Source organism: Pituophis catenifer, unplaced genomic scaffold (assembly GCF_029215685.1).
Source record: "Pituophis catenifer annectens isolate HBS135680 unplaced genomic scaffold, rPitCat1.0.hap2 SCAF_6, whole genome shotgun sequence".
NCBI classification, from domain to species: Eukaryota; Metazoa; Chordata; class Lepidosauria; order Squamata; family Colubridae; genus Pituophis; species Pituophis catenifer.
The window spans coordinates 28,098,194-28,114,369 of NW_027256886.1; the positions used below are offsets into that span (position 1 = coordinate 28,098,194).

The window sequence follows — 16,176 nt, forward strand, 5'->3', positions numbered from 1 at the left end:
GAAATTGCAATATATTGTGCCCCTTATAACAAATGAATTATCTAAAAATAGTATCATACAAATTTAATTTAATGTACTGGGTTTTCCTAAGATTATTTCTTAATAAGTTTATTTAAAAATGCTTGCCTTGTATTTTAAAATTCGGGATTGCCTTTTGTTAAATCCTAAAATGCCAGTGTAGGGTTTCTCCTTCCCCCTTGCCAAAAACATACCAGTGTTCAAATATCCATGGGAAAAGTTAAGAAAAACACGATGGGAATTCTTTGGCCGTAATTCTACCACGTGTATTTCGAAAAAGGCACCGATAGGGCGGGGGCGGAGAGAGAGAAAGGCGGAACGTCTTTGCCTTTGGAAAGAGCGGAGCGGCACTGCAGTTTTGTTCCAATAGAGGTAACGACTATTAAATGTGGCTCGGATGTCTTGAGGAAGACGGAGGTGGGAAAAGGGGTCTTCCCCGGATCTGAATTGAAGAAACAAAAGCCGAGAGAGCATCTAATGGGCCACAGCCAGCCGTGACCCCATCGCGCCAGACAAGGCTTGAATGACTGCAATGCTCCCCACCGCTTCTCTCTGCAGGAGCTGCCGCTCGCTGGCTGGGGTGAGCAAGCTTGCTTCTCCTCGCCTCCTGTCCTTCCTGTAATGAATGATGCAGGAGAAAAAAGAGGCGGCGGTGGAAGGAGAGGAAGAGGAGGAGGAAGAAGAGGGGGAGGCGGCTGCCACCGCCGCGGCTGCTCCTCTGAAGCACAAATCCTCTGCAACTCTTCCAGTAGGAGGAAAAGCAGCTTTGCCGCTATGAGCTTACATCACAATCCCAGCTCTGGCTGCTGCCGTTTTTCTGGGCAGCAAGCAGGCGGGCAGCAGCTCAGCGAGGCCGGCGGGGACGGCCAGCGGCGACATCATCAGCGGCAGCAGCAGCAGCCCGAGAAGAAGCGGAGGATGATGCCCGCGGGCGGAGGCGGCGAAGGCCAGGCGCCCCCTAGGGTTGCCCCGCCGCAGCCGTCCCCTCATCCCGGCCGGCCTCTGCTCTCCGCTTCCCTGCCCTCAGCCCGGCCCTCCGTTGGGACGCTGCGTTGGGACGAGGTGCCCGACGACTTCGTGGAATGCTTCATCCTGTCGGGCTACCGGCGGCTGCACTGCTCGGCGCAGGAATGCCTGGCCTCGGTGCTGCAGCCCACCAACGAGACGCTCAACTTCTGGACCCACTTCATCCCTCTGCTGCTTTTCGTCGGTAAATTCTGCCGTCTGCTGGTGTTGCGCGAGGCCGGCGACCTGCCTTTCCATCACCCGGCGCTGCTGCCGCTGTGGTGCTACGCCTCGGGCGTCCTGCTCACCTTTGCCATGAGCTGCACGGCCCATGTGTTCAGCTGCCTCTCGCTACGCCTGCGTGCCGCCTTCTTCTACCTGGACTACGCCTCCATCAGCTACTACGGCTTCGCCAGCACGGTGGCCTATCACTACTACCTGCTGCCCAAGCTAAGCTTGCTGCAGCCGCGCATGCTCAGTCGCTACCTGCAGCAGCGCCTGGGCTGGCACGTGGACTGCAGCGCGCCCATCGCCGCCTACAGCGCGCTGGTGCTGCCGGTCGCCTTCGCGCTGGCCGTGGCCTGCACCGTGGCCTGCTGCAAGAGCCGCTCCGAGTGGTGCGCCTACCCCTTCGCCATCCGCACCTTCGTCTTCGTCATGCCGCTCAGCATGGCCTGCCCCATCATGCTGGAAAGCCTCTTGTTCGACCTGCAGGACCACAACCCCACCCTCTTCCTGCATTTCTACCGCCGCTATTTCTGGCTGCTGGTGGCTGCTTTCTTCAACATCAGTAAGATCCCCGAGCGGATCCACCCGGGCCTTTTCGACATCATCGGCCACAGCCACCAGCTTTTCCACATCTTCACGTTCCTTAGCATCTACGACCAGATGTTCTACGTAGAAGAGGGCTTGCGGCACTTTCTTCAAAGCCCTCCGCCCACCTCGCCTACGTTTGCGGGTACCATCGGCTACATGCTGGGCTTGATACTGTGCCTTGCCCTGGTCATCCGGAGATTTTTAAATGACCAAGAGGTCTGCAAACAGGAATGAGGTAACTTTCCTTCAGGGTGGTTTTTTGTTGTTGTTGTTGTTGTTTTTGTTGTTTGTTGTTGTTGAAGTTTTTAGTTAAATTTATCTGTGGCTGCTGCTTTTGCTACAAGAATCCGCGAGGTCGGCTCTTCCTAGGGAAAGAAAGGCCAAGCGCTACAGCCGCTACGATCGAACTCTTGGAAAACGGCTGTTTCTCTCGACACAAAAACAGGGTTTTTTTTGTTTTTTTTAAAAGAACACTTAGGCCACCGTTCTATAGGCAACCTTCTATTTATTGCTGCTTAGCATACAAAGAGAAGCCATTCTAGAATTACTGCTTGAAATCTACGATTTGATCCTTATTACATTGTTTGTAAATAATCCTTCTTCTCTGAATTCCATTTAATGGACTCAATATCCTGTTGTTGTTTTTTCAGGGGAAATAATATGCATAGACAATGTGAATACTTGCTGGTTTCAGTCTGACTACTTGATGGTATTGTTAGTTAGCAATATACAATAGATCTGCACTGACAAACAGTTGATATTTAAGATCTGATTTGCATGCAAATCTTGGAATTTTATGCACTCAGTAATGTGGGTATATGTGCTTTATGAAGTCATATAACACTGGAATTGTGTTTTTAACAAATTGAGATCTGTTTTTGTATTAACAATCTTGTCTCAAAGACAAACATGGGCATACACATTTCTTATAGAGATTTATTTAAATGGCTGTGAATTAATGTAAAGACAGGTTTGATCACAAGTTTCTGGCCGTACAGTGAGAAGAAAGTTTACTTGTGATATATCTTCTCTGATTCTTGCATAAGGCTGCTTTTGTAAGATGCTTTGATTGCTATATATCCGGCTGGTTTGTTGCTGACCATTTAAACAGAACAAAGAACTACAATGTCATCTTTAGAACAAATATAGTGACAGGATTTAGCCATAATCCGGTTGCATGGTTTTGGCTTAGGTGACCATAATCTATGACTCCATTCCATGGTTAATCAGCCCTAGTATGATGTATAAATCTAATAATTAGTTTGTACATTAGAACCAGGATAGGAATATTCTGTTATCTTAAATATAGGCTTATGCACAGCAAGTTCAAGAAGCTTTCCTAATTTGTTTATATGGTCAGTTATACTGGAATTGTTTCTTCTAAACAAAGGAGTGAATTAAATTTGATCTGAAAGAGTATTTACAACAATCAATAGTGACAGTTGGCCTCATCTCTGTTATGCTGAGATTTATGACAGCAGCAAATTCGATGCAAATTGTAGACAAAATTTGAGGTTTCTGGAGAATATTATAACTAATAGATGAACCCAGGATAGCTTCCATGTCTTTTAAGAAAAGGAATGTATTTTCTTATTGGTGGCAATTGTTATCTCAGGATTACATCTAAAATATAAAAATTTATAGATTTTGATGTGTAATTCATTAGTAAAAGTTATGACAAAACTTGGTTGCATACAGAAAAAAAAATCAAAATGGTAGTATTTGAAGAACAGCCATTTAAAAAAACTTATTAGACTTATTATGGCTTGTGTTTTTAAATTCTAAAACATTTCTTCATCATATGTGCAAAGTCCTGATTTGATTGATTGAGATATACATAATAGGTATAAAACATGTCACTCTAATTTGCAGTTTCTAGTTTGTATGTGGTCCTCCAAAGTCGTAACTTGGAAATCAATCATTCTCCCTGTAAATTTATACCAGCAGGTTTTTTTTAGATTTTTATCCCGCCTTTATTAATTTTATAAATAACTCAAAGCAACAAATGTACCTAATACTCCTCCTCCCACTGTTTACCCCCACAACAACTACCCTGTTATGTAGGTTGGGCTGAGAGTGAATGGTTTAAAGTCACATAGCCAATTTTTCATGCCTTTGGTAGGCCTGATGCTCTTGGTTTCCAGACTAGCATCTTAAACACTACACCAACCTTATTTTTTAATCTTCAATTAATATTATTTTTTGGTTTGGTCCCATTTACTTTTGAACTACACACACTCCATGATATTCAGAAAATTCCTCAGCACCTATAACCATTGTAGAAATATAGTGATAACACTGACTAATTAACCACTTGCCATTCTTTCAGGACACCAAGGATCTGCTTTTTGAGGCAGCTGCTTCACTTTGCCTAATAGGAGGGTTTGGATATAATAACTCAGATTGCATTTAAATTTGTGTAGATCCTAGGGATGATTGCTTTTTGTTGCTGACCTTTTTGTTTTCAAGATTTTAGGTATCAAACATTCCTTCTTTATCCTGCAAAGGTTGTTCTAATCTATTAATTGCAACATTTAATTCATTCATTATAAAATGGTCGTCCTTTAAAGTTTAAATTACAGAATGTATTGCTATAGTAACCTGGCCTAATTTTTGAACTTTGTATTTTCCCCATCCTCTGTGTGCTTTGATCAGATGAGGTATCTGGGGAATATGCAGGCTGCCCATTGTTCTTAATATTGTGGCAATGTGTTATTTGTTGTCCAGTTTATTGGCTACTTGATATTGGGGCGTTGTCTACAATGCAACACAGGCTGATAATCCAGGGCTTTTGGGGGAAGAAATGGTCCCTTGTCTAAAATGGGCATTTCCCTTTTTGCAGAAGATGAACATAGCCCCCCCCCTTTTACAAACAGGAACTTTTTGCCATATAGAGATAGTCCTCGACTTACAACCACAAATGAACCCAAAATTTATGTTAAGTGAGTTCTGCCCCATTTTACATCCTTTCTTGCCACAATTGTTAAGTGAATCACTGCAGTTGATAAATTAGTAACCCAGTTGATAAATGAATCCAGCTTCCCCATTGACTTTGCTTGTCAAAAGATTGCAAAGGTCAACCAGTTGCCAAACATCTGCATTTTGATCACATGATCATGGGGAGGCTACAAATTTGTAACTCTGAAAAATGGTCATAAATCAGTTTTTTCAGTGCCGTTGTAACTTTGAACAGTCACTGAATGAACTGTTGTAAGTCGAGGACAGCTTGTAACTAAAACAACTCAGTGTTGTACAATTGTGTACAAATTTTGTACAGCTGATATTTTAAAAATTGCAGCATTAAAACTTGAAAACTGTATAGTATATTTTGCTTACCATTTAGACCTTTGGGCCCAACAATTATTTTTGTTTTGCAATTATGCATATAGTTGTGTTAAAACTTATTCATACCTATGATGAAATGGTGCCTATTTAAGGTAGTCCTTGACTTACGACAATAATTGACCCCAAAACTTCTGTTGTTAAGTGAGACAATTATTAAGTGAGTTTTGTCCCATTTTATGACCTTTCTTGCCTCAGTTGTTAAGTGAGTCACTGCAGCTGATAAGTTACCCGGTTGTTAAGTGAATCTGGCTTCCCCATTGACTTTGCTTGTAACAAGGTTGCAAAAGGTGATCACGTGACCTTGGAGACACAGCAACGGTCATAAATATGAACCAGTTGCCAAGCATCTGAATTTTGATCACATGATCATGGGAATGCTGCAAAGATCGTAACTGAAAAATGGTCACAAGTCCCTTTTTTCATGCTGTTGTAACTTTGAATGGTCACTAAACAAACTGTTGTAAGTCGAGGACTATCTGTAGTTATACTGTAATAGAATTGTCATGTTTTATGACTTAGGTTAATAAAATACTTCTCAAGTAAATACAAGTATAGCAACAGTCTTGAAAATAGACATTTTGGCATTAATGCAGTTAAAGAAAAACAATACTTTATTCCTTTATTTCTTTCATATCATTTCTCAGTTTATCTGTTTTTTCCTAATTCTTTGTATTGCAGTTCATGATCCTCAAGAGCAGGGATGTCAAACTCACATCGTCACGGTAGCATCATGTGACGTATTGGGACTTTTTTCTCATCCACTAAAATGGGTGTGGGCATGGTCAGTGCATAACGTACCCGGCCTACAGGTCGGGAGTTTGACAACCCTGCTCAAGAGTCTTGATGTTTGTATGTGTGTCTGTGTGCGTATGTGTATGTGTGTTTGTGCGTGTTTTAAGATTCTGGTTTACAATTTCATACTGGTTTTGTGGATATAGATTGCCAGTTTCCAAATGAAGAAGGCTAGAGCACTATAGTCTATTGTATTTTGTAATAAACAGCTGATTTTATTTTTGATCAGACATTATGTCAGTATTCAAAACAGATTTTAAGGCTCTAAAATCATTTCTTTTTTATATAGGATCTATAATTCCAATACTGCATTAGAACAATGCATTTCACTATAAAGGCATAATAAATGTGCATTTTGATGTTCTAGTGGCGAAATACTGATTATTCTTCAGTAACAGATTCTCATCCATTGAATTGAGAAATTACAGTATATCTTCACAGACCAATTGCATACAAAGAGCTATACCAGCCTAGAGAGATTATCCTATATACAAATGTATTTTGCAGATCTATTTTATCCATAAGTGTTTTATATCAGTCAAGCCAACAACCGTAAATAATAATCACAGTAAAAATAATAAGTAGAATATAAAGTAGGTAACAGATATTAAATTCCCTTAAGATAGAAAACTGGTAAGATAAGGCAAATATAGCTAACTCCAAATAAAAAGGCAAAACGATGGTTTAAGTTATAATGATTTATACCAACCATGATTAAACATTACACATATATCAAACAACTTTATGCCGTTTTTTTGCAGTTCTCCTGAACATGCAGAGAAGTTAGCGCTTATTTGAGCAATTCATATAGTGTGTGAGTTGTATCTATGTTTAGTTTGTCTTGAGACTAATTTTGCCCAGTGTCCAAATTGCAATGTGTGCCTGTAAGTTTTTGCAATGTTTTTCTTGATTTCTAAAAGATTTTTTAAATGTGGTGATCTTGTATATCTGAGGCATACTTCATCTAAATATTATTTGGAGTATAATACAGCCCAAATAATAATAATTGTAATCATGTGCCAGAAATGACTGAGCTGGTCTTGAAATTATTTGTATTAATTTATTTGAAATATTTATTTGGAAGATAAAATTTCAGGCAACCATTTGACAATTAAGAAAGGCAGGATAAAATGGAAAAGGCCCAGAGTTAATGGTCTTTGGTTTTTTGGGGGGAGAACTGAGTTCTGTATATAATCTAAATTTAAAGAGAGCTTTTAGTTTTTCATGCTCTGTAAGGGACATACTGCAAAGCAGAGTGAGATTGTAGTGAACAGTAAAAATACATTTGATCTTTGGACCATGTGATGTCCTCTATTTATAGTTCAATTACAGATAAAAGTTTATGATGGTGAGTTGGTGCTAGTTATCATTAAAGCTGTTGATTTTATTCTTCCACTTTCACACTTACAGATTTTGCTCAGAAATTTGATTTGCACACAACATATTATTGCTTCTTGCTGAAGCATGCTAATAATCCCATACCTAGTTATGACTTTCACTTAAAGTTTTTATGATTTACTGGATATATCAGAAACTAATAATTGCATTTAGATTTATCATCTTAATTTAAAAAAACATTAATTACTTAAAACCTTATATACTTCATTGTAGGATTTCTCTGTTGAAGCAAATGCTTCTTTTTAGTCTGCTAAGAGACATGCAAAGAGTATTAACAGACTAATTTGTTACTTAATGATAATTATTCATCATCATGGACAAAAATAAAGACAAATTATAATGTGGAAACCAAAATTCTTGCTTGGTTTCTATTTGTTCAAGTCAGTATTTCTTAATATTTCTGGGGAATTCTGGGAGTTGAAGTCCACAAATCTTAAGGTGGCAAGGTTGAGATAACACTTTCCAGATGGCTATTTGAGAGGTTTAGCAACATTTTTTACAGCTATGTTTAGTGATACTCAACTATTTTGTATCATTATTCTCTTTATTGTAGTCCTGAAGTTTCCCCAAAATTTTAAGTGTAGCCTACAGCCCAGACAGCTCACTAACTCGGGGCTTTTTGCAGAGAGGATAGGGTAGTTTGTATGCAGTTCATCCCAGGCTGTTGCTGGAACTTCATGGAGTCTTTGGGTCATAGGTACCATCCCATTATGCATAGCTGTATTTTTAGAGAGGCATCTTCATCTCATCCTTCTTTGTTCAGTTAGCCACAATCCAAAGATTAACAGGAATCATTAACATCTATTTAGGAGAAAACTTTTCATTTTTATATTCATATTAGCACAGTTTCAGGGTAAAAATGTTCTGCTAAGGTGACAAAACTAGTGAACATCATATAGGTATTACCTGCATTGCTTTATGACTTTCATGCATGTAGTATTTGCCAAGAAATGTACCTTATAGCTTATACCTAGATGGTGGGAACATAGCATTAAAAATAAGGAGTTCCAGAAATTTTGGTTTCAGTTTTGTGCTCAGCAGTTATATAGTCATACATAAGTTATTCAGAAATATTGATCATAACTGACATTTATAAATGTCAGCTACGTTGGAAAACATAGCTGACATTTATAAACAATCGTAATGAGTGGCCTATTGGCATTTTTAGTTTTTAAAATGTGTGCTAACAGCATTAAAAATGCATTGTGATCTAACCATGGTTTGTTACATCATGCAAAAAGTTTTCAAATTTGAAACAAGATTTCATATAACATAAAATAAAAAATGGAAGTGGAATAGCAGAGATGCTATTGCAGGAGGAGTATAGTAACTTCAATTTATGGGACTGCCTGCACCTCACAAACTTTTCCTGGAGGACTAATGGCTGTTTAGCTCTCAATTTTCAGAGTTTGGACAACATGTTTAAATGTTACCAGAATGAGATATAAAATAAATAATAAAAAGTTTGGTCTGTAGGTGTTATTTATTTCTAATATTATAATGTCTCTTAACAACAATGTGGCATATATATCTGAATACTCAAATATTCATTTGAGTCATAGACAACCATAGAAAGGATCGCACATTCGAGGATCTATAGCCCTCTGATGATAAACTTTTTAAAAGAATCTTCTGAAAGCTATACTTACATTTAGGTAGGTTTTACTAAGTGTAATGTAAAGAGTGGGCATCTTAAATAAAATGTCTTAGGAAGGCATAGAAAAATCATCAGAAAACATGAGGCTTCCTTTTTCTTTTCAAACTTTGATTGATAGACACACTTCCATGTGCAATATGAATAAGGTATAGCTTTTTTAATTGTTTTAAATAATGTATTTGTGTAAATTAGTTGCTTTGGGTTTCTGTCAAGAGAAAAAGTGGTATACTGAATTGAGAGGCAATGAGAGAGAAGTATGCCCCAAAATGACCTTGAACATTCTTACAGTATTTAGAAAATGGCTACCAATTAGCATTTATTTAAAATTTTAAAAGAAGCCATTTTAAATATAATTGCATAGTGACTGAGCTTCAAATCTTTCATTCTAGTCAAAGGTATTTTCAAGAAAGTAATTCAAATACCACTGATCACACAACACTTTTTTTAGAAATAGCTTTTCTGAATGGTAGAAACGTAGTGCAGTTGAGGTCAGAAGGACAAAATACTATGGGAGAACTTTAAATATCCTGAAATATTGAAAGCTGATATTAAAAAAAGATCTGGGGAGATTTGAAGGACAAGTGTGCTGCAGCCAATCTCCACAGAAGAATTTGAATTTATGCCAGGTTAACAACCTGGATTTCAGCCAGTGATTTCCATTGGGCGCCGTAAGAGGAAATCCAGAGTATTCAGGACTCATCACAAGGTGTTATGCCAAGCTTGCATTTTAATAGTATTTTAAGTTCAATTGTTTTATACATGGGTATTATGTACATTATTCTTGCTAATTGTATTATTTAGAGAAGCAGCAGCAAGTGCAGTCTCTTCTGAAGAAGAAAATGTGTGGATCTTTTTTGCTTCAGTTCATAAGAGCCCAGGGGGAATTTCTTCTCCTTCTCTACTGAAATTAGTGGGGACTATCCTCTCTTGTGTAGAAGTAAAAATTCATGCGTGTGCAAATGTCATCTTCCTTTTCAGAATTTATAAAAATCCATAGATGTTTGCATAAACAGTTAACTGTTTAGTTTTAGTTTAGTTTTAGATGTTTAGTTTTTTATATTTTTTTTCTTCCCCTAAAGCTAGCCTCCTGTAGACAGTGTGAAAATGATAAATGTGCAAGTGATGTAACCCTCTCTTGGACCTCTATCATTTCAAGCATAAGATTTGCCCTGCTTGAGGGAGGATGGATGGATGAATGGATAATATGCCATCAAATAATTTTTGACTCGTAGTTGACCATGTATTTTTTTTTTATGAAGGTCTGTCCTTAACTTGGTCTTCCAATGGTACTCTCATTGCCATTATAACTGAATTCATCCACATTGCTGCTGGTCATCCTTTTCTCTTTCACTGCACCTTTTCCATAAAACTGAGTCTTAACATACTATGTCCAAAGTAGGATAATTTCAATTTAATAATTTGGAAAATAGTAGTAGGCAAAAAAAATGCAGATTATAATTGACTCTCTATTTTTCTAGTGTGGGAAAAGCTAAGTTTCACTATGTTACTGAGATTGGAAAATCGAAATGGAGACTTTTTACTATTAACTACAACAACTTACATTATTTTGAATACTTGTTTATTATTACAGTAGTCTTTAATACTTTTTTCCTAAAGAGCCACCTGAATGGTGTCTAGCAAAACAGGAAAAAAAATGCAAAGCAATTTTAAAATGCACTTTCGAAACCTTTCAGTAAAAATCAAGAGGTAAGAATCATACTTCAGAATTAAATGCATTTCATTATTTTAGAGTAATGAAAAATAATTCTTAAAGGAGGGGTTGTATTGCAATAGAAAAGAAGTAGTCTAGCTGAAATGTAGTAATTCCTTAAAATTTTAATTAATGTACTGTAAATGATAAACATAATAATAGAATGTCTCTGAACATAAAAATGTCTTTCGAGGGAAAAGTGTTTCTGTTGTAATGGGATCAAATCTTTTTTGATCTTGAACAAAATTCTTTCATACAGTGGCTCTTATGAAAGTGGTAACGCACTAATATAAGGTATTTCTGTGGGCTATTTCAGTGTGCCTTTCCTTGTCTGCTGCCAAGCCTGCCTCTGAGTGGGGGCATCCTCAAGGACACTCTCCTTCAATTCTTAGCAATTAGGTTGGTTCATAATGAGACAAGCGATCTCTTAGATAGCAAGTCCTAAGCCTGAAAAACAATTAGGAAAACTAGAAGTCTTTCAATATTTGTGTGATATGAGTTTGATAACCTGCAGCTGTTAGCAGACTGGATGCCAGATTTTGTACCAGTGCAAGTGTTGGGATTTTCTTCAAGGGTAGCCTTGTATAAACCACATGTCAAATAGCCAGACCATGGCTAATTTCTATCAAATCACATCCTGCTCAGGAATAGTTGCAGCTTGTGCACTAAATATAGATGTGCAAATGCTTTCCTTGATGCCAGTACTTTCTAAAATGCAAAACAATGTAGGATCAAGAGCACTTTTCAAGCTGTGAATTGACTTTTTCTGGTGGGGAATACAACCTTTTCCAGAATAGACTGAATGCACAGTTTGGTGCCAGGGAATGTATCCTTGTATGTTGATTGGTGTGATAAAATCTTTTTCTTTAATCACTTTGAAATCTTGATGTTGGAGTCTGCTCTGTTTCTGTCCCACCTCTTGTCATAGTGAGGAACATATTATATGTACCATGCCAGTATCTTCTCATTTCAATGAGAATCCTGATAGTCAGCAATATAGTATCTGAACAGAACGTTATACTTAGAGGGTCTGTGTTGCATTGAGTAAATACCATACAGGTTTCTGCTGCTGAAAGTATTCAAAAGAACTGTTGAGATTCTCAAGTTTATCTTTTTATCTGGTATTACGTTAAGTGTATATTTATATATCACTGTTATTTTTAAATTTCTGTGCGTGAATCTGAATAAAAAGCATGCAAATACTCATTTTTGTTTTTGAAAGATTTTCTTCTCTGTAAAGTTTTGGTTGCTAATAATACTGTACTGTAAAAAAATGCTGTGCAATTTTTCACAAAAGAAAAAAATTCTAAATAAAATTGCTTCTGAAAAGAGTTTTTAAGTGATGTGTGTACATGTGATCTTTATATATGAGTATTGGAACTACTGAAAGTTACTCCCATAACTGTTATGTGTAACTTATGGATTGAGAAATTGTTAAGAAAAAAATAAGTATATCTTAATAATATCTTAAATTATTTATAATGGCTAGTGATTTTGAAAGATTCTTATAAGTTATAAGAGTATAACTTATCTGAATCATTTGCTTCTCAGAATATACAATTAAAACATATATTGACAAAACAATATGACCCAAAAGTTTTAATAACTTCAGAGGTACCTAGAATATTATGGTTTTTAATAGTTCTATATTTAAAACAAAATAAAAATTCAATTTACCACAAATAAAAAATAGGCTAAGATTTAATATAATACACACAGAGAGGGAGGGAGAGAAAGAGAGAGTGACTGAGTTTTGGAAAATCAATGGGTCCAAGTTTTAAAAGCATAAAATTTGATTGAATGAGGAAGATAATCAGTTTAAAATGTGCTGTGTTTATTGACCTCCTGAAAGAATGCTTTTAAAAGGTTGAATACCAGATTTCCTGTGTTGATCTTGTAAGAAATTATGGATTTGTATGAGCCAATGATTTGGTTATGTACAGCTATAGCTTCTTTCTGGTTTCAAGTCACTACATATGTTAACATACGTTTGAGGAAATGAAGTTGTTGAAATTGTAAATAAATTGCTGTACTACAATTCTAAAATATGCAATTTGACATTTTAGGAAACAAATGTTCTACATAAAGAAAATTATACTTAGGAAATTAAAGACTAAATTCAGAAGATGCATTCTTTATTTATTTTTAAAAATGTTTATTTCCAAAAGTTTAAAAGATGAAGCAATTTACTTCTATGTTGTTTAGATTTACTAGTATGAAACTAGATAATAACTGCACTATTTTTATATTAGTATTATGTAGATTTTTTCTTAAGTTTTGTTTTATTTTAATCATCTTTGTGTTTACTTTTTATTCCATTATCACTGTTTTACTTTTTATTGTATTTAATCAATAAAACAATTTAAAAATAGTTTGGAACTAGGTAACATCTTCAGTGCAGTTTATTGGAGGTTTGTATCTTGTAGGCAGGACATGCTTTCGTAGCATTCATGCAGAAAGAATCGTTCCTTGTTGGAGGCTATTTCTCCCATTTGTGTGCATTCTGAAGCTTTTTACTCCCATGCATATTCCATATGCCCTTATCTACAGTAGTAGGGTAATAAACATTTGCAAGAAAAACAAACAAACTCAGAGGACACCAAGGACTCCACATTTCAACCCTGAACTATACATATTCTTTTCTATGGTTTGGAAAACAAAGCCTTGGAGAATATCACCTATTTTTAGGTTGCTTCAATAGGTTTCTGGACCCAACTGAATGTGCTCATAATTGATTCAGAATTCCAGTTATTATTTTTATGGCATGGAAGTAAAATATACTGGAAACCCATAGGTCCTTTTCAAGAGGCAACTGGACTTCCTTGTTTTTCTTTGAAGACGTTTCGCTTTTCATCCAAGAAACTTCTGCAGCTCTGACTGGATGGTAGGGAATGGAAGGATTTATACTCCTTGCAGGCAGCTGGTCATTTGCATTCTTTTCAATAATTGTTGAGGCCACCTGGAGGTTCATTTGTGTTGTCAGGGTCACCTAAGTAGTGCAAATGGATGTGGAGCCTTCTTGGAACTGTTGAAAGAACTGTGTTGTAGACTGGAGTTAGATGATGTTGTATCCCTTCGTCTCTGTTGAGAGAGAGTTGTTCAATTTTGACATAGATGGCCTCTTTGACCCTTATTTTAAACCAGTGGTCCTCTCTGTCCAAAATGTGGACTTTTCTGTCTTCAAAAGAGTGGCCTTTGTCTTTTAAATGCAGATGGATTGCTGAATTTTGTCCTGATGGAAAGAAAAACAAAATTCAGTTGCCTCTTGGAAAAAGCACCTTTGAGACAACTATGATGACTGGATGACTGAGAATGTCCATAGACAATATACTGGAGACTACCTTGCCAAATAAGATTCTACCAGTCAAGGCTGCATATCAAGGGAGGGCTTGTTAAAGATCCTGCCCCCATGGGAAGTGAAGAAGCTTAGACTAGGAACATGGCTTTTTCAATGATAATATCCACAATGAGAAATATCCAGTTCCTAGATATGTGATTGCTCCTACCCTTCTTGCATTTCAGAAGGTCATTGAAATCAACCCATTCCAATGGGTATTTAAACCCTAGTATAATTAAGATTTTGTTATGATTATATAACACATTTTATATTGTCTGATATTCTAATTTTCATTTGTGCGTGTACACACACACACACACACACACACACACACACACACATTTTTATAGAAAATAAAATAAGTTTTCTGACACCTTTTAATATTGTATCCAGCCTCACAGCTGGATGAAGAGTTTTATAGGTGACGATTTGAATTTCAGCTGAAAGCTAATTGGCAGTAGAGCAGTTCCCATACCAGTGGTGATACATGCGCATAAGAAAAAGCAAGCCTTACTGCTTACACTGATATATTTAGAATCAGCTATAGCTTTAGGTGGCTTTCAAGGGCAGCCCCATGTGGAAAGATTTTTATTTATTGTTAAATTTATTTGCCAACATCTCATTCGATGACTCCGCAATGGTCTAATTGTGAGATGACCAGGTTGAGACTGATCATCTGAAGGACTTCTCAGTCAAGAAAAGGGTGCAACTTTCCACAAAATGAACTAGTGCAAAGACCTTCTTGACTACAGCTGCCATCTTTCCAGGAGGAGCCCCAAGTTGCATACCAATTTCAAAATGGGGAAGCGCTAACCATTTAAGACCAACAATTTTATTTTGATTGCTATAATTACTCTTCAGTTTCATTAAAAATTACAGTTTGGAATTTTTCAGATGTTTCTAATGGCAGCACCCAAGCTTTTTATGGGTACATGCATCTTTGTGAGCCTATATTCTGCATCTCTGACCTGTTTCTGTCTTGAGTTTTGTAACTCCTATGGACACATTGCTAGAATATCAATGACTGTCAGTTGTTGTTTATCCAATTTTAGAGTGAAGAATTGCAGAACTACAGAACCATTTGTTTGTGCGGGCTGGGAATTTCAAGAGTTGCAGTCTGAAAAGATCTGTAGGATGCTTGGTTAAAGAAGGGGGAGGGGTAGAAATGGCAAAGTCCATTATTCTAACAGAAGACAATATAGTTTTCCATTTTATTTGATATGACCTAATTTGCAGGTTGTCTTGGAAACCATTTGACTGAAAGTCTACAATGTCATACTAATGTGGGTCTGATATAGTTTCCAGTCAATCTAATCTAGTTAAATGAAACTTTAATGCTTTTACCGGGTTTCATGTGGACTCCCTTTAAAATTTAATGAGTTCTCTAAGCAGTACGTTTTGCATTAAAAGAACGCTAAGTTGTTTAGTGTTTATCAATAAAGTACATTTAGTCTATGGTACGGTATGAATTGCATTTCTCTAATACTAATAAGCCAATCACGTATTGCTTGTTTTCTCCCAGTATTGCTTGGAAAGAAATAGGAGTGGATCCTGATGTAAGTATAGTATTTATGAAGGAAGGATAACTTCTCTGCAGCTTCCCCATCTCACCTGAAATTTCTTTAATTTAACTTTCTTAAATTAACATTTTCATACCAAATTCATTGATGTGCTAGTATGTCAGAATTGTGATAAAGTCTTCATTATTCATAAAGCTTAATTTGCACTTTTTGTGGGGCAAAAGCCTGTTGAGGATCCCCATGCTATCTGGGCCGAGGCGACGGGGGCCACAGAGGAGACTGTTGCAGTCTTCTCCTTTGAAGCTCAGCCTTTCTCAGCCTTTCATAAAGCTGTGAAAACCACACTTTCCACATGTTTTTTATGTATTTCTATATTCTAAAGTACATGTATTATGTTTATTCTGTATTTTCACTCTTTTATATGCTGCAATTACACTCTTTTTATATGCTGCATAGAATCTGTGAAATAAATAACTTCCTTTTGGAATCATTGGTAAGAATTATTGTGTATTTACTTATTGGTTAAAATTATTAATATGTATTGGTATATCACTTTCAAAATTAAACTGGGATTCAA

General features: G+C 36.8%; 1 protein-coding gene across 1 annotated transcript; it reads left to right on the forward strand.

The window, feature by feature from the left end:
* The first annotated feature begins 639 nt into the window (after positions 1-639).
* PAQR9 (progestin and adipoQ receptor family member 9) lies at positions 640-2,073 on the forward strand. The gene has a single exon (XM_070946030.1). It carries the CDS (start codon positions 640-642, stop codon positions 2,071-2,073), a length of 1,434 nt encoding a protein of 477 aa, XP_070802131.1.
* The last annotated feature ends 14,103 nt before the right edge of the window (positions 2,074-16,176 follow it).

What these genes read in the sequence shown, in the direction of transcription:
- PAQR9 (XM_070946030.1), top strand. Translation starts at nt 640, where the DNA reads ATGAATGATGCAGGAGAAAAAAGAGGCGGCGGTGGAAGGAGAGGAAGA.